This window comes from Prunus persica, chromosome G3 (genome assembly GCF_000346465.2).
Source record: "Prunus persica cultivar Lovell chromosome G3, Prunus_persica_NCBIv2, whole genome shotgun sequence".
NCBI classification, from domain to species: domain Eukaryota; kingdom Viridiplantae; phylum Streptophyta; class Magnoliopsida; order Rosales; family Rosaceae; genus Prunus; species Prunus persica.
This window is the reverse complement of record NC_034011.1, coordinates 5,660,830-5,685,408: the sequence shown is the minus strand read 5'-3', so window position 1 is coordinate 5,685,408 and position 24,579 is coordinate 5,660,830. Positions and strand designations below refer to the sequence as shown.

Here is a 24,579-nt window from a genome sequence, read left to right as displayed (position 1 = left end):
TAATATTGGCTCATTTTCCCAAACTTTCCCATAATGAGGGAAAACAAAACCCAAGTTAGGAGGGTGGCTTCACTTTCCCCTTTACTTTCCCATAGGTCAGACAACGATTTTCCATGTCTGAATTTACCAAACATGGGAAAACAATTGATTTTCCATTCTCAAGTCTCATTTCCACTGAACCAAAAAGGGCCTAAAGTAGTCATTAGAGCATCCACAATGATGCTATCTATTTCTTAACTAAAATTTAGCTAAAAATATAGGAAAGCTATTTTAGGAGCTCTCTAAAAAATTTCATCTCCAACCATACTCTCTAATTTGGAGAGTCATAAATACTATAACTCTTTTTTGATTAGTCCATCTCTATTAAAAAATAAAATAAAAAATATTTAGCATTAAATAAAGGTTTGAAATACTCATTAAATGAAGCAGCATTCAATTATAGGAAGCCACTAGAAGTCCTGTCTTTCTCCTCAGATTTAGGAGCTTCTAGAGAATTACATATTTTAGGAGGTAGATAAGAAGCATGGTAAGAGTTGCATTTTTACGAGTCCTCTCTAAAATTTATTTAAAAAGATAATTTAAAAAGTCCATTGTGAATGTTCTTAGAGACCCACATCTCTCCTTGACATCTTAAACCCTCGCGCTCCTCGGCTCCACCAAGCAATGTCAAACACCTTCCATTGGGCATCCATTATGCTTTTTATTTTTATTTTTATGTTATTTTTTTAAAGAATTGGTGGGTCCAACAGTGTACACGTCACATCCAGGGGGTTGTTTTGTCGTTGCCCCTAAACCCACCTAAAACCCAATATCATCCTTTGCGGGTTGCTAAACCCAAAATCAAAAGTCGGCATCGTTCGTTCTCCAACACCTCCACGAACCAAAAGCCCCCTTCTTCATCTTCTTCTGCAGTTTCTCAATTCAACATGGCAACCCTATCACAAGCTCAGGCCGTCAAGTCGCTCAACAAATCCCCCGGACGCCGCCGTTTTGTCGTAAGTTTGCTCTTTGTTCTTTTTACTTCAGTTTTCTTTTTAAAGAATTTCATGATGATATTTGGTGGGTTCTTATGTGCAGTTCAAGAGCTTCTCTCAGAGACTAGAAGAAGTTGAAATTGATGTATTCCGAAGCCTTGATAAAGTTAAATCAGAGCCGCAAGCGGGCTCTACGTTTTTCCGGGACTGCCTCGTAGAATGGAGAGTATGTGCTTATTTCTCATAAGATTTTTCTCCAATTTTTAATCTTTTGTTGTTTTTTCTTTTCTTGTTTGTGATTGTTGGTGCTGATTTTTGTTGTAGGAATTGAACACGGCTGAGGATTTCATCGCTTTCTATGAGCAAATGACGCCATTGGTCCAAACATTGCCTTTGGTGTTGTTGCACAAGGAAACCATAATCTCAGAACTCCTTTCTAGATTACAGATGAAGGCAAGGTTGTCGCTTGAGCCCATTCTCAGGTATGCTAACTTATTTGACGCCAACCCATTTGAGATATCTGATTGTATCTTTGGATTTTTTAATTTCCGAGAGTGGAGCTTTTCTTTCTTTTTAAAATTAGCTATGTTTGTGAGCAGGTTAATTGCAGCCCTGTCTAGAGATCTCCTAGAGGACTTTATCCCGTGAGTTTCCTCAGCCTTTAGAATGAATTTAATTTATAGCTGCTGGTCTTTTGTTGTTTTTACTTCCTTAATTGGTCGTGATGTCTGTTGGTAATTCGAGATGACTCTTTCAGTCTCTTGAAGAATTGCATCATGACCCTTTGTTCTAGTTGAATGTATTTATTGTCACTTATGTGGGTTTCTGTCAGCTTCTTGCCAAGGATTGCTGACTCTCTAGTGTGTCTCCTAGAAAGTGGTGCTGATAGGGAGCCAGAGACCATTGAGCAGGTCCAATTTTATTTTTGTTTATTTCCTCTTTACTCTTATTGGGGTTTACATGTACTTTTACATGAACTCACGGTTTGCGGTGTTTTTTGTGCAGATCTTTACATCATGGTCATCTATTATGATGTACTTGCAAAAATATCTTGTACAAAAGCTTGTGCATGTTCTAAAGTAAGTACTTGGTATTGATTTTCAGTGTGTCAAAGCAAACTGGAGGCTTTTATTTTATACAAAATAAGCCCCTTTTTAACTTTCAGAGTGGTGATGAGAATATTTATGTGATATATGTATGTGTATATAGGGTTACTGTAAAATTGAGATATTATCCAAAAGATTACATCCAAGAATTTATGGCAGAGGGGATGTCATTCTTGCTGAGAAATGCACCTTTTGAGCAGCTTAAAGAAGGTATACCTTGCCATATTTTATATTTTCAGTTTTCGCCGTCTGAATTTGTTGACTAGGGGGAAACATAGATTATCTCTAACGAATCCCCTTGAAGCATGCCTTATTTTGAATGTGTTTAGGACTTTTTGTTTCATGGATTCAAAATGATGCAGTTTTCTTTTGTTTTTTAACTGACTCTTCATCTCATGCTTAACGTGGCGACAATTATCATCTAGATGCTTGTTTGTTTTTTCCCCATGTATTCTGTCAATGATGGATAATAATGTGTAGTTTCTAATTTGATATGCACTACATCTGATGGAAGACTGACCTTCTTTATGTCTTTATTAAAATATTTTAATCCAATCACTTGTAGCTGAAGATATAGTTTTAGTTTAGATAACAATAAATTGTTGGCCATATGCGTGTTATGTTGAATGAAGTTTCTTTCACAGGAATTGATAAATTTTCCTCATCATTGAATTGCTGCAGGTGTCAAAAAGGTCATGTTTGAAGTTGTGAAGAAATCAATACCTGTCAGAAAATGTGGAGTCAGTGCTTTACTATATTTTGTCATGCGAGGGACCTCATCAAGGTTCCATTCTAAAGCCGAGCAAGTGTTGCATTTATTGATGGACGACTTGATACTTGGTATTGGTGAAAATTTCAGCAAAGGTAAGCTTATTCAGTTGAAAGCTTGTTGACTGTGCTTTTACCTATAAGTATATCATATTAAAAGGAGTATTTTTACTATATTCATATTTCATACGTGAAAATTGTATACTATCATTTAAGGTTCATCCGATACTTATCCAAGAGTACTTGAATATGTTCTTGATTTTGGCTTGGCTTAAGTGTGAAGTGCAAATACAAATTAAAGGTTATGAAAGAACGGTTGGTTGGTTTAAGAGAAAATTGGTAGTAATTCTAAATTATATGTATGTTCGTGTTTACCTTTTCATTTGTTTATTTGTCAAATAATTGCAACCACGCATTTTAGGAGTCCACAAATTGTATTAGATTTTGTGGTGAGATGCATGATCCTCCTCTAGTAGTTGATAATTTTGGATTTTCCTGGATTCTCTACTGTTAAGTGAATCCAAAGGTGCTCAGTCTATTGAATGTATTGTTATCTCTTTAATTTGTATTTGATGTAGAATGCATTGATTTGTTAAATGAAATATTATTGATTGATCTTATTGCAGTAAGTAATATTTTTGGGACTTCTATTGATTTTGTTTGTCTCTCTCTCTCTCTCTCTCTCTCTCTCTCTCTCAATGCTGCAGGTTCAGACACTGTTGTTGAAGTCTTAATTTCTGCATTACAAAGATTATGTGATGACTTGGACTCCAAGGAGTTGAACTTAATGTTCAATATCTTATATCAGGAAATAACTGACTGTGTGATTAATGGAGGTGTTGAACGTTTAAGCCGCCTGTTGTTATTGCTTGTTTCTACCATTCAAGTTAAGAATGGCCAAAGGGTTTCCGGTGAGTGATGGTGTTTTTGTTTTCTGATTCGTTTATTTTACTATTAAGCATTCATTTCTTTAGTAATGATGTGTTTGTCTGCTCCTTGTGCTACCAACTGTAACATTTGACAGATTACCAACAAATGCTTGAAATTGTGGGTTTGCTTGTGCGGACATTTATCATGCCTTCTGGCATTACAATGGCAAAGGAACATTCATCTGATGTTGTGGATAAGGTTTTGCAGCTAATGCTCAGTATTCTTAGTGGACTGCACAGTTACAATGATATGTCAACCATATCTAGTTGTTCATTGCAATGGGCTCCTGTCTTTGATCTAAAGAACTCAAGGTGCTGCCTTGAACGAAATCCTTGTGCTTCTGATGTTTTTTTTGTTTTTTGTTTTTTTCTTCTGGATTAGCTTGTTTGACATAGTTTAGTCCTGCTGTTACAGTTTGTTAGGTTTTATTCGACAACTATTACAAAAGGATGTTTGCGTACTAGATATCTTTAGAGTTAACATTTTAAGGTAAGATCAATTTTTTTTTTTCCTAGTGTGTTTCTGTATTATTATCTATTATGTGGCTTTTAACCTTTTCAATTGAAATTTCAGGGCCATGAATGATTTAATAGAAACTTCACAGGAAGATGTAATTTATTTGTTACTCACCTTCAATGAAAAACTACAAATGGAAACCCAAAGCTTGACCTTCTTAGATAGAACACGTGAAGGAGTTCCAAGGATTCAAGGTTTTATGCGTGGGGCTATCAGCAATTGGGTTGGGGTTTTAAAGGGTATTGTAGATGGGGATTCGTCATCCACTTTAATTCATGAAGCTGACTTGGCCCAGCTGTGGGGTGTCATTAACTGCTTTCCACAAATAGCAGAATCCGAAGAAGATTTTTCATTGTTGATGGATTTGATAGATGCAGATGATCAAATTCTGATGATTGAAGCTGGTACACTACCACATCTTTTGTAATTTAACCTATGGTTTCTTGCTTGATAATTTTTGGATGCCATGTTGCTTTATGCTTAGAAAAACTTGTAGACATATATATGCAACATTAACCTGTGGTTTCACCACATTTTAAAATCCTATTCTGGTGGTTTATTAGAATGCTTTGCATCCTTATATGTATCAGTATTTTCTTATTTTCACCACATTTTTTTTTTGTTCGAATGAATATGATATTTTGAACTGTTGGACTGGCTGAGTCAAATATGTTTCTGAAGTATTTATCGAAGGTTTACAGACCATTTTCTCGGCCTTAACATTTTTTTTCATATTGTACTCTTGCAGACAATATTGCAGGTTTTCCTAAACACACTTGGGAGAGCTTAATTGGTGCTACCTTAAATTCCTATTACAAACTTACTCGTGGTAAAAATTCTGAGCTTGACGAAACAAGCAGATTTTTGCATCTTGGAAAAAGACACAAATCATGTCTACAAGTGTTGGTTGCTGTTGCTGATTTTTTGGATTCCGTGTATGGGTATGAATATCTGTGTAATGTAGATTTTCACTCTTTTTAGAGTTAATTGTGTATAAAAGCATGCATTCACATAACCTCGTGCTATTACAAATACTAGGCCTATTGTGGAAGGAGACACCAAGTCTAGAACTTATCATCCAGAACTACAAGCAGATAAAGCCATAGATGCTTTGGACATATTTGCTGATAATTTGTTCCATTCAGACAGAGGGATTCGTGCTTCAACTCTTAGAATATTGTGCCACTATGAAACTCTAAATTGCAATATTTGCACAGAGGATGAGCCAGTTGTGAAGAAAATGAGAACTGAAGTTTCTCCTACTTGTCATGTGGATAATCAAGGCTTTAACGTATGCTTCTGTTTCTTCATGTTATGCTTGTTAGAAGTTAATATTCTATATATGAAATTCCGTACTGATTTTGGTTCAAATATCAGGTTCTTCCGCTCCTCCTCTCAATCGAGTCAACTCCGCTTTCAATTTCTACCAGTAGGAAAGTTACTCTATTGATTTCTAGAATACAGATGGGCCTCTCCACTGGAAGAATAGCTGAAGCTTATCTGCCCCTTATTTTGAATGGGATGATTGGTATCTTCCATAACCGGTTTAGTTATCTTTGGAATCCTACATCAGAGTGTCTTGCAGTTCTGATTAGCCAAAATACTGGACTTGTATGGGAGAGATTTGTTCATTATTTTGAACAATGCCTATCGAGATTTCAAGTGTCTTTTGATCAAGTTGATGAAGTAAATTCTAAGTTGACTAACAAGTCAAGTGGTATGTCACAACTTGATTCTTTCTGTTATGTTGTATTAACCACAATGAATATCTGGACTCTAATTATCCTATGGTCATTTTGTTAGGCTTCTTCCTGGGTTGGTTTTCACCTTTCTTTCAGGAAATTCTCTTTGTCTAGGATAAAAAAAGGGGAAGGTTTTTTTGATACTAATAAGTGGGTTGTGCGATATTGATAAGAATCTACTTCATTTTTTTTTCTTTTTTGAGTAATATTGGACCTTTGAAGTTTTCTTTTATATTGGTTGGACTTGGACATGATCCCTTTGGATAGCTAGCATAGTTCCACATTGCAGGGGTAGTTTTGGGCTTTATGGTATATGAGCACCCTTTCTTTATAAACTGGTTCTCCTGGATCAGTTCTACCCATGTGTTAACATGGTATGCACAGGAAAGTTGGGCTGGGTTGTCTCTCCCTCATTTGGAGGTGGATAGCTGACTAGCCTTGGCGCTTAGGGGGAGTGTTGGAATAGTCTTACATTGCCTAGGTATATTTAAGATGTTTATTGTGCAGTGTATAAACACATGGACACGCTTTTGTAATCGGTTTTCAAGGATGCCTTCTGTCCATCAGTTTCTCATATATATATATATATTTTAAATGTGAATACACTCTCGCTGAATGGCTACAAAGTTGTTCTCTTGGATGCTCAGTCTTATCCTGTGTCTGTTTTGCAGATTTGGTTGAAGGCTTTAATTTGTGTTTTACTTCCAAGTCTGATAGTACGCCTTCTGCAGCAGTATTATCTTCTTTGCTTCAGTCTTTACAAAGAATTCCAACTATAATTGAATCTAAGTCTCGTCAGATTCTACCTTTGTTTTTAAAGTTTCTGGGCTACAATTGCAAGGACTTTAAAAGGTGATCGTCAGTTGGCATTATATTTGTTACTGAATACTTGTTCTTGGGTATTTTGAACTTTGAACAGCCTTACTGAATTTTTTTTTTTTTTGGGCTCATTCGCCTTTATTTTGTGACTGCAGCATCGGGTCTTTCAATCCGAGTGTTTGTAAAGGCAAAGAGTGGAAAGGTGTCCTCAAAGAATGGTTAAACCTGCTGAAACTGATGCACAACCTTAAGTCCTTCTATCAGAATCAGTTTCTTAAAGAGGTCTTACAAAATAGGTTCGTGCAAATTTCATATATATAATTTCCAATTTTTGACCCTTTGTTTGATCAATTAATTTTCTCTTGGGTGCCAGGCTTTTGGATGAAAATGATGCTGAAATACAGACGAAGGTTCTTGATTGCCTGTTAATCTGGAAAGATGATTTCCTGCTCCCATATAGTCAACGATTGAAAAACCTAGCCAGCTTCCATAATTTGAGAGAAGAATTAACAACATGGAGTTTATCCAGAGAGTCTAATCTAATTGAAGAAGAGCACAGACCTGACCTTGTGCCTATGGTTATCCGTCTTCTGATGCCCAAAGTTCGCAAATTGAAGAAACATGCTTCTCAGAAGGTATGTTCAGTTTTAACTTTTCATATCGTTTATCTTAATCATTCTTGGACCTGTGGTTCTCAAAAATATGTTCTCTTATGTTTACATACATGTATATATTTGTATAACGTATCATATGTAGAAGATCTTCTATAAAAGAGGTTCTGCATAGAAGGGGCCGTGTGTGGTTGTACACAGGCCTTTTTGACGAAGAAGGGGAAGCTCCTAGGGAGGCAAATCCCTTCATCATAATTAAATGATCAGTTCACACCTTGTGGGTCTCTCGAGGAGAATCTTGTGTATGATTAGATCAATATTAGGATTGAACGAATTGATTTGTTAGTAAAACTTAGTCTTCTTAAACAACACTTAGCACCTAACTTCACAAAATTTAGTTTATTCCTTTTGGCTTAGCCATGGTGTGTCTGAGACAGGGCCGCTGGAAGGGTCTCATACTCTTGCATAATTCCTTCAAGCTTCGGTGTAAATTAAAAGATTATGGTAGGTTTGATCTGAATGTGCAAGAGGAATGAATAAACAAATAAGTATCATCAGTGATATACCTACAAGGCAACAAAACCTCTCAAACATCTAAATGTGAGACCACCATCAGTTCATTTCCATAGTTTCCCTTGGAGGGATGTATGTGGTGTTTAGAATGCTAGGGAAGTTAGATGAGTGTGTAACTTGGGCGTCAATATTTCAAAAGCCTCTTGGTTGAGAATAGTTCAGAACCAGGGTAAAAGAATATATTGTGGGAAAGATAAACATACCCTTGATAAACAAGATTGCTGGTATGAATTTTAAGAACTTATGGGCAGATAATTTAAAAATATGTTATGAGGTTGTCATGTACCTTAAGGACTAAGGGTCCAACTTTCTCTTGATTGGCCTGGGATCAAACTGCACTAGATGAGTATTTTATGTAATTTCATAAACCCACACTAGCACGCACATGTACACACACAAAAGAAGTATTTGCGTATTTGTACTCAAATTTCATGGCCATGGGTACATAAACTGTTTTCCCCCTTGACATGTCTTATTTTTGTTATAATTGTACTATTTTATGAATTATATGTTTAATTGATGCGTTATGGGTTGATTTTACATTCCCAAATGCTTCACTAGAATACGTGTTCATTCGTTTCGGTTTATTTTATTGATAATTCCATAAATTTGGAATGCCAATATTTCCAGCATTTTGCATCATTATTGCAGTTTAAATGTATGACACACTTTTTATATCTCTCTGTATTTTTTTCTGCATCAGCTTTCAAGAGTAAATCATCGGAAGGCAGTTCTTGGTTTCATAGCTCAAGTTGAAGTTGAAAAGCTTCCTCTTTTCTTTGTGCTGTTAATAAAGCCCTTGCAAATTGTTTCAATGGGAAGTGACGGTGCTGCAAGCTGGTTTTGGACCTTGCCAAACAGTTCTTTGGCTGAATTTCAAGCATTGGATTTCTTAAAATATTTCACTTTGAGCAATATATCAGCCCTATCTTGGAAGAAAAGATCTGGTTTTCTGCATGTGATTGAAGATATCCTTGGAGTTTTTGATGCATCACGTGTTGGTCCCTTTCTTGATTTTCTAATGGGGTGTGTCGTTCGGATATTAGGAAGCTGCAGTTTAGGTCTTGATGTGGCAAAAGGCAATGGATCTTCAGTTGAAAATTATCCGGATGTGGACCTTACTTTGCTTGGAAAAGATAGTGCAGTGGAAAATAATGTTCTGGTAATACTTCATTTGCCTATTTATTTTTAGAAGAAACAAATACTTTATTAAATAATTGTTAGTGAATTATGCAGTGTCTGGTCATGGACAAGATTTCCACCATCTTGACAGTAAATTGAGTTACATGGCATATGAAACATAATTTCTTTCGGCTGTAAATTGTGTTAACAATTTCAATGTAATTTACTGAGCAATTTATGGTCTATGTGCAGATCTCCACAACTTTGAGGCAGTTCAAGGATTTGAGGTCTTTATGTCTGAAAATTGTATCCTTTGTTCTCAATAAGTATGAAGATCATGAATTTAGTTGCGAGTTCTGGGACCTATTCTTCATGTCAGTCAAGCCTTTAATTGACGGTTTCAAGCAGGAGGGACCCAGCGGCCAGAAACCTAGTTCACTATTCTCTTGTTTTCTTGCTCTGTCTAGAAGCCAAAAACTTGTACCACTACTGTATAGGGAACAAAAACTTGTTCCTGATATACTCTCAATTCTAACCGTCACGTCAGCATCTGAAGCTATTATATCTTGTGTTCTTAAGTTTGTCGAGAACCTTTTGAATCTTGATCACGAGTTGGATGATGAAGATAGTGCTGTAAAAAGAGTTATACTCCCGAACCTTGAAGCACTTATTGATAGCCTGCATAGTCTTTTTCACAGTAATAATGCTGCCAAGAGGTAATAATGGGGTCATTTTCTGTGTACAAGGACACACATAAGCAAAACTACAAAGCAGTGGTGCCTCCTCCATGATGTGCTTGCTATGAGACGTTTTACTTTATTTGAGTATATCTGCAGAGAATTCCTTTGAAGTATTTGCTTTTCTTGCATTGAACTCAACCTTCTTGGTGTTTCTTTTCCCCCTTGTGTGACTCAATTGATGCTTTTGTGCGGCTTACAAGAATACATTTCGAAATCCACCCTAGTTTTGAGCATTTAGAAGTATCTATGCTAGTTATAGGCAGCCAACTTGCTATTTTTCGTTAATGCTTATAACATCTTAAGAGTTAAGACTCTCATCATTACATTAACTCTACAATGTGTGATTGTTGCATGTATTTGTTTCGATGTTCAGTTAAGCTTATGAATTTTTTTTGGCTTATTTACTGTTTCACCCCCTAGAACTCGAGCTCGCTCTCACTTAACCACCCGGAACTCAAATATCCTCACTTTACCCCCCATTCTCCCACTCCGTCTCAAATGTTACCCTCTCCCCTCAGCGCCATTTCATTTTCCCGTTAAATGACCTCTCTCTCTCTCTCTCTCTCTCGCTATGCCTCTCTCACCCCTCCCCAACCCAACCCCTATCACACTCCCTCCCCATCCCCCTATTCTCTTTTCTCTCTTATCTCCCATCCCCTCCCCAGACCCAACCCCTACCCTAGACCTAACCCTCTATGGAATTACTCAACACACCCAAACCACAACCACTCCAATCTTAAAAAAAAAATCTCCTCGACAGCCACTCCACATAGAGAGAGAGAGTGGGAGAAAGAGGCACAAAGAAAGAAGATGGGAGGGGTGGGGTACGATGGGGGTTGGGGAGGGGAGAGGATAGAGAGGCAGAGAGAGAGAAGAGAGAGAGAGAGAGAAGATAAAGGGGCTAAAATTACTAGAATGCCCATGCCACCTCAGCTCATTTAACGGTTTTATGGACGGAAGTGGTAAAGTGAGAAAATTTCAACAATTTTACGGATTCATGGGGTAGAGTGAGGAAATTTGAGTTCCGGGTGGTTAAGTGAGAGCGAGTTCGAGTTCCAGGGAGTGAAACAGTAAATAAGCCAATTTTTTATATATTAAGGACATAGCAATTTGGAAACTTGAATAACATTGTTTTATTGTTAAATGAATATCCATGAAATAGATTGTAGGTTGAGTACAAATTATGAGTCCCATTATACAATGTGCTTGGAACTTTTAACATACGGTTCAATATGCGGAATCCTATGCTTTCTTCTGATAACCAAACGGACTATCTTTTCAAATAGTTTGTTTCACTTTCGTTTACTGGATGGAGCTTTTGGGATGCTGTTTTCAGACAGATGTCTTTTCTGTGATGCTAAGTTGGCTACCACCATGTGTTATCTGTTAGTTTCTTTATTAGTATTAAGATGAAGGTAGATTAAGAATAGTATCATTCCCCAGCGTTCATTCTGAATATTTATTGAACTTCCATGAGATAAACTTTGTTGATCATTTCTTAGCATTAAGCATGATGATTGATGAATCTTCTTGTTTCTGCCGACCTTGATAGGATTGACAGTCTTACCCCCCATTTTTCTAATTTACGTTTAGCCTTAAAACCACATTTCTCATCTATATTCCGCACTGATAATTTCCTGTTGAAAGTGTTTTGTGGAAAAGAAAGGATGTCATCTTATATGCCATGTTTGTCACTTGCTATTTTACTGCCAGGAAATTGTTTAAACGCCCAGGAGACACAGAAACAAGAATTTTCAAATTTTTACCAAAGTATATAAAGAGTACAGTGCCAGCCAGGAAATTTGTGGATATATTGCTTCCAGTTTTAGCAAATGGAACTCAAAATTCAGGTAATTATATCTTGAATAATCTCGTACTTAATGAAGGATTTCCACGTCAGATACTTAAAGTCTTCTGTTCACCTTGCAGATTTTTGTTTTGAAGTGGTGCAAGTAATTCGTGATATTGTTCCAGTATTGGGGAGTGAGATTACAAATAAAATTCTTACTGCAGTATCTCCACTACTTACTTCTACTGATCTAGATAAACGTGTTTTTATCTGTGATCTTCTGGATGCTGTTGCTAGAGTAGACCCTTCAATTCACTTTGTGGTACTGGGTGAACCCCTTGTTATCTCTCTTTTATTAGAATTTCATTGGCTTTGTAATTTTGTATTTTGTCATTATTTTCTCGTAACTCTTCAGAGGAATGCAGGCAAAACTTGTCCAGGACTTGAATGCAACCTCTAATACGGAATTGGGTAGCCTGGATTATGACAATGTTGTCAATGCTTATGAAAAGATCAGTGTTGATATCTTCTATACAATTCGAGAGGATCATGCATTGGTCATTTTGTCTCATTGTGTCTATGACATGTCATCTGAAGAATTAATCTTGAGGCACAGTGCTTACAAGTCATTGCGTTCATTTGTTGAATTTGCTGCCCTAATACTTGGTCAAGTAGTGAACAACCACTGTGAAATGCCTGATATGCCTGACAAGATGTTGGCCTCAGATGATTGTTATTGGACAAGAGCGTGCATTCAGAGAATAACAAGCAAGTTTCTTTTGAACCATATGGGTAATGCTTTGAAGAGAGGAACTTCTATTAGAAAGGTAATAATTTTGTTTTTATCTTCCTGCAGGACTGACTGTATATCAATGCCAATTAAACACACAGTCAAATCTGCACTATCACACAACATCCCTTAAATACATTAACAGACCATGCATATGCATATGCATCTATAACTAGAACATTTCAAAGAGTCAGTGCCGATGTAATCTTGGACAAATATTACGAAATGTGTTATAAAAATTCATTGCAATAATAATGGCTAAGTTAATGGCCAAAAACAAAAACAATGCCTAAATAAATTACTGGCAAAAAAAAAAAAAAAAAAAACAGAGCTGTTGCAACTCCAAGATACACTTCTTTCTACACCTCTTTATGATTGACTGGTGTGGTTTCAGGAATGGGTTGATTTACTAAGAGAAATGGTGTTAAAACTCCCAGAAGTGGCAAATCTGGGTTCATTGAAGGCTCTTTGCGATGAAGATGCTGAAATAGATTTTTTCAACAATATCGTTCACTTACAGGTGAAGTTTTGCATCATATCTATGGTCATTTTTTCTTAATTAAAACTTGTGATATTCTTTTTAAAAATCAACCGCTGATCAATTCAGAGGAAATGTTTGTCTTGAAAAGGAGTGATGAATCTCCTCACATATTTACTTTTCTTTGTGCAGAAACATAGGAGAGCAAGGGCACTGTCACGCTTTAGGAATGTTATCAGCTCCAGCTATATGCCAGAGGTTATTTTTCTCTGTTATTTTTCCCTCAAAAAATAATTTGGTGATTTGTTTCACTTCTCAGAGTTTTCAACCGAGTCACTAAAATCTACTTTGCTGATATCACATCCAGGGCATCACAAAGAAAGTGTTTGTACCCCTCTTTTTCAATATGTTGCTGGAGGAGCATGAAGGAAAAGGTGAACATGTAAAAAATGTCTGCATAGAGGCCCTTGCTTCAATTTCCTGTCACATGGAATGGAATTCATACTACTCATTGTTGATGAGATGCTTTAATGAGATGATCAAGAATCCTAATAAACAAAAGCTCCTTCTGCGGCTCATCTGTTCTGTTTTGGACCAGTTTCACTTTTCAGATGCCAAAGACTCTTTGGATAATGTTTCCAACACAGGGACCACTGATTCTGGCACTTCAATCTTGCGTAGATGCAGTACTGTTTCGGCAAATGAAATACAGACATGCCTTCAAAAAGTTGTGCTTCCTAAGATACATAAGTTACTCAGTGATTCTGAGAAGGTCAATGCTAACATCAATCTTGCTGCACTGAGAGTATTAAGGTTGCTCCCGGGAGATGTAATGGACTCGCAGCTTCCTAGCATTGTTCATCGAATTTCAAATTTTTTGAAGAATCGATTAGAAAGCATCCGTGAAGAAGCTAGGTCCGCTTTGGCCGCTTGTTTGAAGGAGCTGGGGCTGGAATACTTACATTTTATAGTCAAGGTTTTGCGAAGTACATTGAAACGGGGATATGAGTTACATGTGTTGGGATACACACTGAACTTTATTTTGTCAAAGTTTCTTGTCACTCCAATTAGTGGGAAATTGGACTACTGTTTGGAAGATCTCCTTTATATTGTACAGAATGACATTCTTGGAGATGTTGCTGAGGAAAAAGATGTTGAAAAGATTGCTTCCAAGATGAAAGAAACTAAGAAGCAGAAGTCTTTTGAAACCCTGAGATTGATTGCTCAAAGCATAACATTCAAAAGCCACGCCTTGAAACTTCTATCCCCTGTTACTGCTCAATTTGAGAAACATTTGACACCAAAAACCAAGACAAAATTGGAAAGTATGTTAACTCACATAGCGGCTGGTATTGAATACAATCCAACTGTTGATCAGACTGACCTATTTATATTTGTATATGGTCTGATTGAAGATGGAATAAATGAAGAAAATGGCCAGGGTGAGAATTTGTTCATTACACGGTTAAATGGACGCCGTCGAAATGATATGACTGGAAAAGCTGTTTCGTCAGGCTGTGTTGCAGGTGCTAAATCAGTATGTTCACATCTTATTTCAGTGTTTGCTCTTGGGATATTTCAGAAGCGCATAAAGAATTTGAAATTGGGACATAACGATGCACAAATGTTGTCAATGTTAGATCCGTTCGTCTTACTGTTAGGGAAGTGTTTGAACTCCAAGTATGAAGATGTCGTATCTGCATCACTTAGATGCCTCACCCCACTTGTCAGGTTGCCTTTGCCTGCCATCGAATCTCAGGCAGATAATATTAAAGCTGCACTGTTTGGTATTGCTGAAAGTTCAGTTAATACTGGCAGCTCTCTAATGCAGTCATGTCTGAGGTTGTTGACTGTACTTTTGCGTGGCACCAAAATCACGCTGTCATCTGATCAGCTACATCTGTTGATTCAGCTTCCACTGTTTGTTGATCTTGAGAAGAATCCCTCCTTTGTTGCTCTTTCACTTCTAAAGGCAATTGTTAACCGCAAGCTAGTTGTTCCCGAGATATATGATCTTGTAACTAGAGTTGCAGAATTGATGGTAACAAGCCAAGTAGAACCAATTCGTCACAAATGTAGCAAGATTCTATTGCAATTCTTACTTGATTATCGTCTCTCTGAAAAACGCTTGCAACAGCATTTAGATTTTCTACTGTCAAATCTGAGGTGAGTGCCTAGTAGTGCCTTTGAAAACTTCGTCTTTCCTTATTGTTTTGTTTAATGATGGCTTGACTCTTTTCACAGGTATGAGCATTCGAGTGGAAGAAAATCCGTGCTTGACATGCTCCACACAATTATTGTTAAATTTCCAAAAGGCGTTGTAGATGAGCAATCCCAGACTTTTTTTGTCCATTTGGTGGTTTGCTTGGCTAATGATCAAGATAATGAAGTTCGTTCCTTGGCTGGTGCAGCTATAAAATGTCTCACCGGCTATATAAGCCTACATTCATTTCGTTCCATTCTTGAGTACAGCCTATCTTGGTATTTGGGTGCGAAGCAACAACTGTGGAGTGCTGCAGCACAGGTAAATTTTTTTCATTTATTTCTCAAGTTTAAAGTTGTTTCGCCTTCTTATTTGAAAGATGTGATTTCTTACTCTTCTTCTGTGTACTGTGTCGTGATTATAGTTCTCCACCAATTGTAGAGAAGAATTAGCTTCCAAGAATATCACAATTTTGGTATATGTAAGGTTGTTATCTAGACAAAAAGTAATCTTGGAAGTTGACTGAATTTTATATGTATTTTTTAAAGAACTTTTTCAGTATGCTAATGTTATTAGCACTTTTAAATGAATGTGGTTCGTCTGCTGGGGGAGTCTAACTGATACAATATGCCCAATGCTCTATGCCATATATCCCAAAGCGCTCTCAAATTTTGCCATCTGGAGTTTGGTAAATAAGAAAAGAATGTGGAGATAAAGTCACTTTGCCTGAAGTTTCATATTTGGAGTGCATACTGTATGTCAGAAAGCATGTAGTCTTAATGGGTGACGCATGTGTTTTCCCGAGTGATGTGGGATCTGATTAATGTCTACAAAAACTGGATCTGCATTGTTCTTTGTCTCTGTTTGTGCTGTCTCATGTTTTAGCGTCAAACATTGTAATCCTAATTTTGAGGAGATTATCATAGTTGTTTTCCAAATCCTTTAACATAGCTTTATACCGACTCTGCTTTCTGTGGTTCATTCACATTTCTCTTGTTTAATGCCTTATGTCTGTTTGATAGGTTTTGGGATTACTGGTTGAAGTCATGGAGAAAGGATTTCACAAGCATATCAACAAAATATTGCCAGTTGCAGTCATGGAGAAAGAATTTCATAAGCATATCAACAGAATATTACCAGTGACTAAATGTATCTTACAGTCTACCATCAATGTAGTCACTGATGGGAAACTAGATTTTTCTAATGAAACTAACATTCCTTTATGGAAGGAGGCTTATTATTCGTTAGTGATGCTGGAGAAAATGCTGCATCAGTTCCAGGGTCTATGCTTTGATAGGGATCTTGAGGTATGTCATTAGTTAACACATCATAAAACATTGCAATGACTTGTGGTATTTCAAAAATCCCTCAAACGAATTGAAACTTTATAATATAGTAATTTAGAAATAGGTAGTCCAGAAGTTCTATATGTCAAATATGCCATCCTTCATCATAAAATATTAGAAAAGATGATCATAATAGATAAACTTATATTCATAATCTGGGCATTGAAGATGTTCTAATCCCTTTTTCTCTGTTGTAACTGTTCCATTCTTTTGAATTTAGGATATATGGGAAGCAATTTGTGAATTACTGCTGCATCCACACATGTGGTTACGTTGCATTTCCAGTCGCCTTGTAGCTTTCTACTTTGCTGCTGTCACAGAGGCATGCTCTAAAAATCATGAAAAACTATGTGGGGCTTACTATCTTATTAGACCAAGTAGACTTTTCATGATAGCTGTTTATCTCTGCTGCCAAATGAAGACACAGCTTGTTGATGATACTGCCAGTAATCTGATTACACAAAATCTTGTGTCCACTATTTGTGGGGTGCATTCGTTGGTGGGACAAACAGAGTGTGCAGATCCCACCCAGTTCTGGTCCACCCTTGAAGAGCATGAGCAGGGCTGTTTTCTTAAAGCTTTTGAGTTGCTCGATGCTAGAAAAGGAAGGATCATGTTTTTATCTCTTACCTCTGGAATATGCGACAAAAATAATGAAAGCCCCTCTAAGAATATTCGGTACTTGCTTGTCTCCAGCCTGCTCAAAAAAATGGGAAAAATTGCCCTTCAAATGGAGGCTATTCAGGTTTGTCCCAAAGGATGATTTCTTAAACTTTCTATTTATTATTATTATTTTATATAGATATTTTGGAACATTTCTTGGCATAGGATCGTTTTTTTAAAATTTGGTCTTATTCACTAAAATAGCTATTACTATTGGTGCCATTGTAATTCTCTAGTACGTATTTTTTTTCCGATAAAAATCATAGTGTAATTGTTCCATGCAGATGAAAATTGTCTTTGATAGTTTTGGAAAAATTTCATCCGAAATAAGTCAGGAAGACTGCCTGCTTCATGCCTCTGAAATCTTGTTGCCCTTGTATAAAGTTTGCGAAGGATTTTCTGGGAGAGTGATTCCTGGTGAGTTTTCTGTCTCACTATTTCCCCATGTTGCCATTTGAATTGCATACAGTAGAAGTATCTAGAAAGTTGGTCTTGCATATCCTAAAAGCTATAGGCTCTCACTGCATCAATAAATAGCTTGCATTCGGGCTCTTTGCCTGCCATATCTGCATCCCTCTGCGACAATCCTAGTACAGCTAGAACACAACAAATTATTGGTATGGATCCCTATTGTACGTGGCCTTTTTATGCAACATTGCATTGATGAGGGCTCAGGTGTTTGAACTATTAATTTTTCAGTCAAAGTGGAAGAGTATACATCCACTTTGGTTTCTGCTAAGGAAGGCCATTTTATAAATTTGCTTCAAAAATCAAAATTGAGTTACCTGTGAAACCTTTGTTTCAAACTTTATTTATATTTGAGTAGTTATTTTTGGTTGAATTCATGAGTGGTTTAATATCACGAAATGTCAAAACAATCTCTATCTACTATATTGAATAGAATAAGATAGCTCCCTATCTCATGTTCCTATTGTTTATCTATATTTTGAAGTGCCATCTGACAAGTTGCTATCTCTGGGTCGTATATTGTCTACCAGAAAATATGAAGCAATTAGCGCAAGAAATTTCTGAACGTGTACGAAATAAACTAGGCGTACAAAATTATGTACTGGTTTACAATGACATCCGGAAGAATCTCAAGGCAAAGAGGGATAAGAGGAAACATGAAGAAAAGCGCATGGCTGTTACCGATCCTATGCGAAATGCAAAGAGAAAGTTGAGGATTGCGGAGAAGCATCGTGCCAACAAGAAAAGGAAGATGATGACAATGAAAATGGGGAGATGGACGCATTCCAAGTCAAAGTAGATGTTGCAAAAAGCCAATGCACTTCTTGGACCACTCTCACTCTGGTGAATTTTCTGATTTGGTCATTAGGCGGCTACGATAGGACGCTACTTCGGTTGAGAGATTAATTTTTGTAACGGCTCTAGTTCTGTTAATATAAGTTATCATTACAGTTTTGCTTAGGTAGAATCTTTTATTTATTTATTTTTATAAGTCAGCACAGGATAGGGATATCATAGAATGTAAATACCATTTCAAGATGTGCAGACGTGATGCTGAAACTGGCAGCATTTATAGTATTGTATATTTCTGTTGGTTATGACTGTTTCATAGCCTCAGTATCCAATTGTTACAGTATCAATTCTGGGACTCTCTCTCTCTCTCTCTCTCTCTCTCTCTATACAAGCCATAGATTCTAATCTATAGTAAGAATGATGAAACCTGATTGCAAAGGGAGAAGCCTATTTCCCATCCGCCTTTCAATAAAAATGTTAAAGACAAGTTTACCCGGGTATAAAACGACCTTTGAAAACCTACAAAAAAATATTTCAAAAGAATCCTCTCCCGGCAGCGTAAGCTATACACACCTGAAACTTACTACGCTCACCAGATCTTCGTCAGAACATTCAATGGAATCTTTATATTTAATTATCTGTTCTTTTGGTAAATTGTAATTAAATATTTTTGTTATCTAATAAAGTATGAATGCTAGTTTTCTTGTTCTCCACTCTTCATGCACGGCTCAGGGCCGTCGCCCTTCCAGCCCTTCACCTCATAAATAGACAACAAAACCTTAAACCCTACACACTCAAAACCCTCTGTCCTCCTCTCTCCCTCTCTATACCCTGTTCTCTGTCTGTGTTGTTCGAAGTAGAGAGAGCCATGGCCACCGCTGCTTTGCTCCGTTCCTTACGACGCCGTGACGTAGCTTCAGCCTCCCTCTCTGCCTACCGTTCCGTAAGTGTCACATTCTCTTCAACTTCCATACAACCTCTTATTCTTTATAAGCTCTACACTCCATTTTTCTCTGTTTGATCTTTTATTATTATTATATTCTCTGCTCGTTCTGGGAGTTTTTGTTTTTGGTGTTTCATGCAAATAGAAAAATGGATAAAGTATAAACAACTTTGGATGGATATCACTTTGTATTATATCTATCTATCACATGCTGATATCTAATTTTAAAATTTTTTTTGGTTCTTTTCTCTGTTTGATATCTATGGGTGCTTCTCTTATATTCGGTTGATTTATTTACCTGTCTTTTTTCTGATTGTTACGTTTGTCTGATATTACTGATACTTAGGACGTGGATTAGTTTCGTTTTGTTGTCAATTTCGATAAGTTTGTGTCAGGGGCATTATTGTTGCCTAGCTTGATAGTCTTGGAGAAATAAAATGAGTTTGGTCAAGGTGGGCTTTTAATTTCATGCACTTCAATCTAATTGTATTTTGACAAATATGGCGGTTTCGCTTTAGATTTTGACAAATATAATTCATGGATTATCGTTAACTTTTCGTACATGTATGTATACGACATTGCATGGATGAGCTTTTAGTTATGAATAAAAAGACGTGGGATGGTATATATTTGTTGTATTTTGAGCTTCAGCAAAGCAATGAAACTTAGCTGTTTGTTGTTTATTTGTTCTTTTGTGCAAAAGTTGACTAGCACTGCCAAGCCATCAAGTTTGGGTCACAAATGGGCAAGCTTGGCAAGACCTTTCAGGTAATTTGGATTTGCATAGTCGATTTAGTTAACTATATCAACAATTTTTTTTTTCTATAAAAACTTTTGGCTTCTGTTTTGTCTTGTTTATTGATAACATGTTCTGCTTTAAACAGTTCTAGACCTGCTGGGAATGATATAATTGGGATTGACTTGGGCACAACAAACTCATGTGTTGCTGTGATGGAGGGAAAGGTAAAGCTATTGACATGTTCTCTGACAGAAATCATGATTTAAGCTTCTTGTGTGTTAGTTTTCTGTCTAACAAATGGTGAAATGATCAATCATCACAGAATCCCAAAGTTATTGAGAACTCTGAAGGAGGTCGGACCACTCCATCAGTAGTTGCCCTAAACCAGAAAGGAGAACTACTTGTTGGTACTCCAGCAAAACGTCAAGCTGTCACCAACCCGACGAACACGGTTTCTGGAACCAAGCGTCTGATTGGTAGACAATTTGACGATGCCCAAACACAAAAGGAAATGAAGATGGTTCCATACAAGATAGTCAAAGCTCCAAATGGAGATGCATGGGTTGAAGTCAATGGACAGCAGTATGCCCCAGGCCAAATTGGAGCTTTTGTTCTGACAAAGATGAAAGAAACTGCGGAGGCTTACCTTGGAAAGACTGTCTCGAGAGCTGTGATCACAGTTCCAGCTTATTTCAATGATGCCCAGAGACAAGCAACAAAGGATGCTGGTAGAATTGCAGGCCTAAGTGTAGAGAGAATCATAAATGAGCCCACTGCCGCTGCACTTTCCTATGGTATGAACAACAAGGAAGGCCTAATAGCTGTATTCGATCTTGGTGGTGGAACATTTGATGTGTCCATATTGGAGATCTCCAATGGTGTTTTTGAGGTATGCCTCGTTTGCACACTCAGTTACGTCCTATTGCTTTTCCTTCATTTTGGAATATTTCATTAAGAACTCTCTCTTATGTAGGTGAAAGCAACAAATGGAGACACATTCTTGGGAGGAGAGGATTTTGACAACGCTTTGCTGGACTTCTTAGTGAGTGAATTCAAGAGAACTGATGGGCTTGATCTTACAAAAGATAGGCTTGCCTTGCAGAGGCTTCGGGAGGCAGCGGAGAAAGCTAAGATTGAGCTATCATCTTCATCTGAAACTGAGATAAACCTGCCCTTCATCACAGCTGATGCTTCAGGTGCTAAGCATCTGAACATCACACTGACCAGATCAAAATTCGAAAGTTTGGTAAATCACCTGATTGAGAGGACAAAGTTCCCATGTAAGAATTGCTTGAAGGATGCTAACATGTCTATTAAGGATGTGGATGAGGTCCTTCTTGTGGGAGGGATGAGTCGTGTTCCCAAAGTACAAGAGGTGGTTGCAGAAATATTTGGAAAGAGCCCAAGCAAAGGAGTCAATCCTGACGAGGCCGTTGCCTTGGGAGCTGCCATCCAAGGTGGTATTCTTCGTGGTGATGTAAAGGAGTTGCTTCTTCTGGATGTTACTCCTCTATCACTAGGTATTGAAACATTGGGCGGTATCTTCTCCAGGCTGATTGCGAGAAACACTACAATTCCAACCAAGAAGAGTCAGGTCAGTCCTCAAGAAATGTTGAAAAAGATTTACATTGATTACTTGATGGATGGTCTTGTTAAATTTTATACCATAACGGCACATGTTTCTCAACTGTTTGCATTTTACCTTTTTGTCATGGATTTTGCAGGTGTTTTCCACAGCAGCTGACAACCAAACCCAGGTTGGTGTCAAGGTGCTACAAGGGGAGCGCGAAATGGCTTCTGACAACAAGCTCCTTGGAGAGTTTGAGCTTCAAGGCATCCCTCCAGCACCAAGGGGCATGTCTCAGATTGAAGTTACATTTGATATTGATGCTAATGGTATTGTCACCGTTTCTGCAAGGGACAAGGGCACTGATAAGGAGCAACATGTTACCATACGCTCGTCTGCTGGGTCTACGGAGGAGGAAATTCAGAGGATGGTCAAAGACGCCGAGCTGCATGCTCAAAGGGATCAGGAAAGGAAAGCTCTGGTTGATGTAAAAAACAATGCAGACACGACCATCTACAGCATTGAAAAGAGCTTAAGCGAGTATCGGGACAAGGTTCCCAGCGAAATCGCTAAAGAAATTGAGGATGCAGTTGCTGATCTAAGAAAGGCAACCGGAGGGGACAATGCCGATGAAATTAAGTCAAAGCTTGATGCAGCAAACAAAGCTGTCTCAAAGATTGGGGAGCATATGTCACGTGGTTCCGGAGGTGACTCTTCATCTGGAGGTTCACAGGATGGTGGAGACCAAGCTCCTGAGGCAGAGTACCAAGAAATGAAGAACTGAATGTGCTGAAGATGAGTTTCTAAATTTTTATATGCAATGCATGCTCCTATATAGCCTCACTTATTTTGGTTTTTGTATCTAAGGCTTGGGAGTTCATGATCCACATTTGAAGGGCAAAAAAAAGAAGGATTTTTCCTTTAAAGTGCAAAAACAATTAGAAAGAGGTTCTAAAAGTGTCTAGATAGGGCTGTCTTTAGGCCGGATCGGATCGGAAACAGCAATTCCAATTCCAATCCAATATCTTTCGGAATTCAATATAGAGTTCCGATTCCGATTCCGAAAAAATTTGGAAATTTTCGGAAGATTCTGATTCCAAAGCCCTTAACTGACAAAAAAAATTTAAGAGATTTAAATGCCCAAACTAGCATTTTGTAAAAATCTCAACTAAACTTTAATCAAGAAAACCCAGCTTAGGGGTTTAACAACTAGTCCAACAGGAACTTTACAGGCCCAAATAAGTTGTACTTTTAAGTCCCTACACAAAATGACTGAGTTTGAAGATATTTATAAAGGACTAAACACCTGAAGTTTATTCTTGCAGTCGATATGGGACTCCAAGAAGAAATGGGAGTGCAACTTCTCTCTCCACTCTTTGCTTGATTTCTACTTGGTTACTCATCCATCACTTCTCCTCTCTCTTCCGTTTCTTCCTTTCTAATCCATGAATGCCGACCTTCATTTTCTTTCTTACTTAAAACTCTTCAGATATGGAACAATATGTACGGATCCCGTTAGGAAAAAAACAAAAACACTTCTCCAACCAAAAAAGAAATCATTCTTCAATTCTTTATCTCTACTGTTTCTTCTCTTGCATTTTTATTTTTCTGGGTTTGCACTAAATCATTTATCCGATGTATATGTTCTCCATTGAATCCTCATTGGAGCTCTCTTCCCTTGTTGCAATACCCCACACCATCCAGATTTTTTCTTTATCATTTATTTTTCTGTTTCTGCACAAATTCATTACTTTTTTGGTATTGAGATGGAATGAAAACCTTTAATTAAGAAAGAAATAAAATCAAAGAATGAGTTTTAAAAATTTAGAAATGTTTCCTTCTTTTTTTCGTCACTTCAATTCAATGTAGGATTGGAAAAAAAACGCAGATGGTTTTTTTTAAAAGTTATAATTGCCTTGGACCTCCTCTTTCTGATTATCCTTGGAACCTATTATAATTGCCCAAGGCATAGCTTATTTTGAAAGTTATAGCATGTTTGAATTCACCTTATATATATATATAACAATCTATTATTTTATATACAACAATCTATATAGTATATTGATTATTAATCAAAGTAATTTGTCCTACATATTATATATTTATATTTTGTTCATGTGAATCAAATTTTTTTGATTCCATGCTAAAGATGGATTCATATTCATCAATTGATGCTCAAGACTCAAGTTATAGCCGAGTGACTATCACATTGGTTTTAGATTCTAGTGGGTCATGAACATGTATAAAGAGTGTTAGACGTTAATCATGCTCTAGACAATTGTAATACTACAATTTTCAGGTTGGAATACTACAATTGTTAAAGCTCCAATTAATATACGCACATTATATGTGGTGTTTCATGTATAAAATGATTTTATAATTAAAAGTTTAATTGAAGATAGTTTATAATTTTAAAAATACATACATAAATATAAAATGAAATAGTATAATACTTCCTACATTTACCATATATGTACATAGTACTTATGGATATAACAAGCACACATATGCACCTTTTTGTTATATTAAATCAAGCATATTTGCCAAATATATATATAGTCTTAAAGTTACATACTACTATGTTTATTATTTTTTTTTTTTTGTCAAGCCTATATTTAGTATGTACAAATATTTGTATGTGGGTACTAAAACTTAACAAATAAGAAATGAAACATATATAAGACCTATAAACTAAAAATAATGCAATTATACTTAGAAACTTGGAATTTTTCGGAAAAAAATTGGAAAAATCGGATCGGAATGGATTCGAAGAACTTCAGAATTTTTCGGATCGGAATTTCGGAATGTTAGGCATTTATCGGAATTTTCGGGTTTCGGCATTTTCGGATATCGGATTTATCGGAGTCAGATTTTTTTGGAAAAAATTGGACTGGAATCGG

At 36.9% G+C, this 24,579-nt stretch overlaps 2 protein-coding genes across 3 annotated transcripts; both read left to right on the top strand.

Annotated features, from left to right (window-relative positions):
• LOC18781727 (small subunit processome component 20 homolog) lies at nt 661-18,786 on the top strand. Of its 2 annotated transcripts, XM_020559512.1 has the most exons (31): nt 661-995; nt 1,078-1,200; nt 1,299-1,456; nt 1,574-1,618; nt 1,807-1,885; nt 1,980-2,053; nt 2,184-2,290; nt 2,762-2,944; nt 3,556-3,759; nt 3,873-4,089; nt 4,193-4,267; nt 4,352-4,698; nt 5,043-5,235; nt 5,333-5,585; nt 5,672-6,011; nt 6,708-6,888; nt 7,011-7,151; nt 7,229-7,490; nt 8,743-9,201; nt 9,414-9,877; nt 11,615-11,751; nt 11,831-12,012; nt 12,116-12,517; nt 12,875-13,000; nt 13,151-13,216; nt 13,326-15,124; nt 15,203-15,482; nt 16,184-16,468; nt 16,728-17,252; nt 17,455-17,587; nt 18,169-18,786. In XM_020559512.1, exons 1-31 carry the CDS (start codon nt 927-929, stop codon nt 18,435-18,437), a joined length of 8,178 nt encoding a protein of 2,725 aa, XP_020415101.1. In that variant the 5' UTR covers nt 661-926; the 3' UTR covers nt 18,438-18,786. The 2 variants fall into 2 exon arrangements, with proteins under 2 accessions (XP_020415101.1, XP_020415102.1); XM_020559513.1 differs by lacking the exons at nt 661-995; nt 1,078-1,200; nt 1,299-1,456; nt 1,574-1,618; nt 1,807-1,885 and having other exon boundaries at nt 2,000-2,053; nt 2,240-2,290.
• LOC18781637 (heat shock 70 kDa protein, mitochondrial) lies at nt 19,299-22,624 on the top strand. The gene is made up of 6 exons (XM_007214941.2): nt 19,299-19,373; nt 20,077-20,141; nt 20,258-20,336; nt 20,435-21,001; nt 21,086-21,706; nt 21,837-22,624. The coding sequence occupies exons 1-6, from the start codon at nt 19,299-19,301 to the stop codon at nt 22,461-22,463; spliced, it is 2,034 nt and encodes a 677-aa protein (XP_007215003.1). The 3' UTR covers nt 22,464-22,624.

Bases quoted from the DNA above. Each gene is read 5' to 3' on its own strand.
- LOC18781727 (XM_020559512.1), top strand. From the start codon at position 927: ATGGCAACCCTATCACAAGCTCAGGCCGTCAAGTCGCTCAACAAATCC. The intron at 1,201-1,298 runs GTATGTGCTTAT...TTTTTGTTGTAG, and splicing joins ACTGCCTCGTAGAATGGAGA to GAATTGAACACGGCTGAGGA. The intron at 2,945-3,555 runs GTAAGCTTATTC...TCAATGCTGCAG, and splicing joins TGGTGAAAATTTCAGCAAAG to GTTCAGACACTGTTGTTGAA.
- LOC18781637 (XM_007214941.2), top strand. From the start codon at position 19,299: ATGGCCACCGCTGCTTTGCTCCGTTCCTTACGACGCCGTGACGTAGCT. The intron at 21,002-21,085 runs GTATGCCTCGTT...TCTCTTATGTAG, and splicing joins TCTCCAATGGTGTTTTTGAG to GTGAAAGCAACAAATGGAGA. The intron at 21,707-21,836 runs GTCAGTCCTCAA...TGGATTTTGCAG, and splicing joins TTCCAACCAAGAAGAGTCAG to GTGTTTTCCACAGCAGCTGA.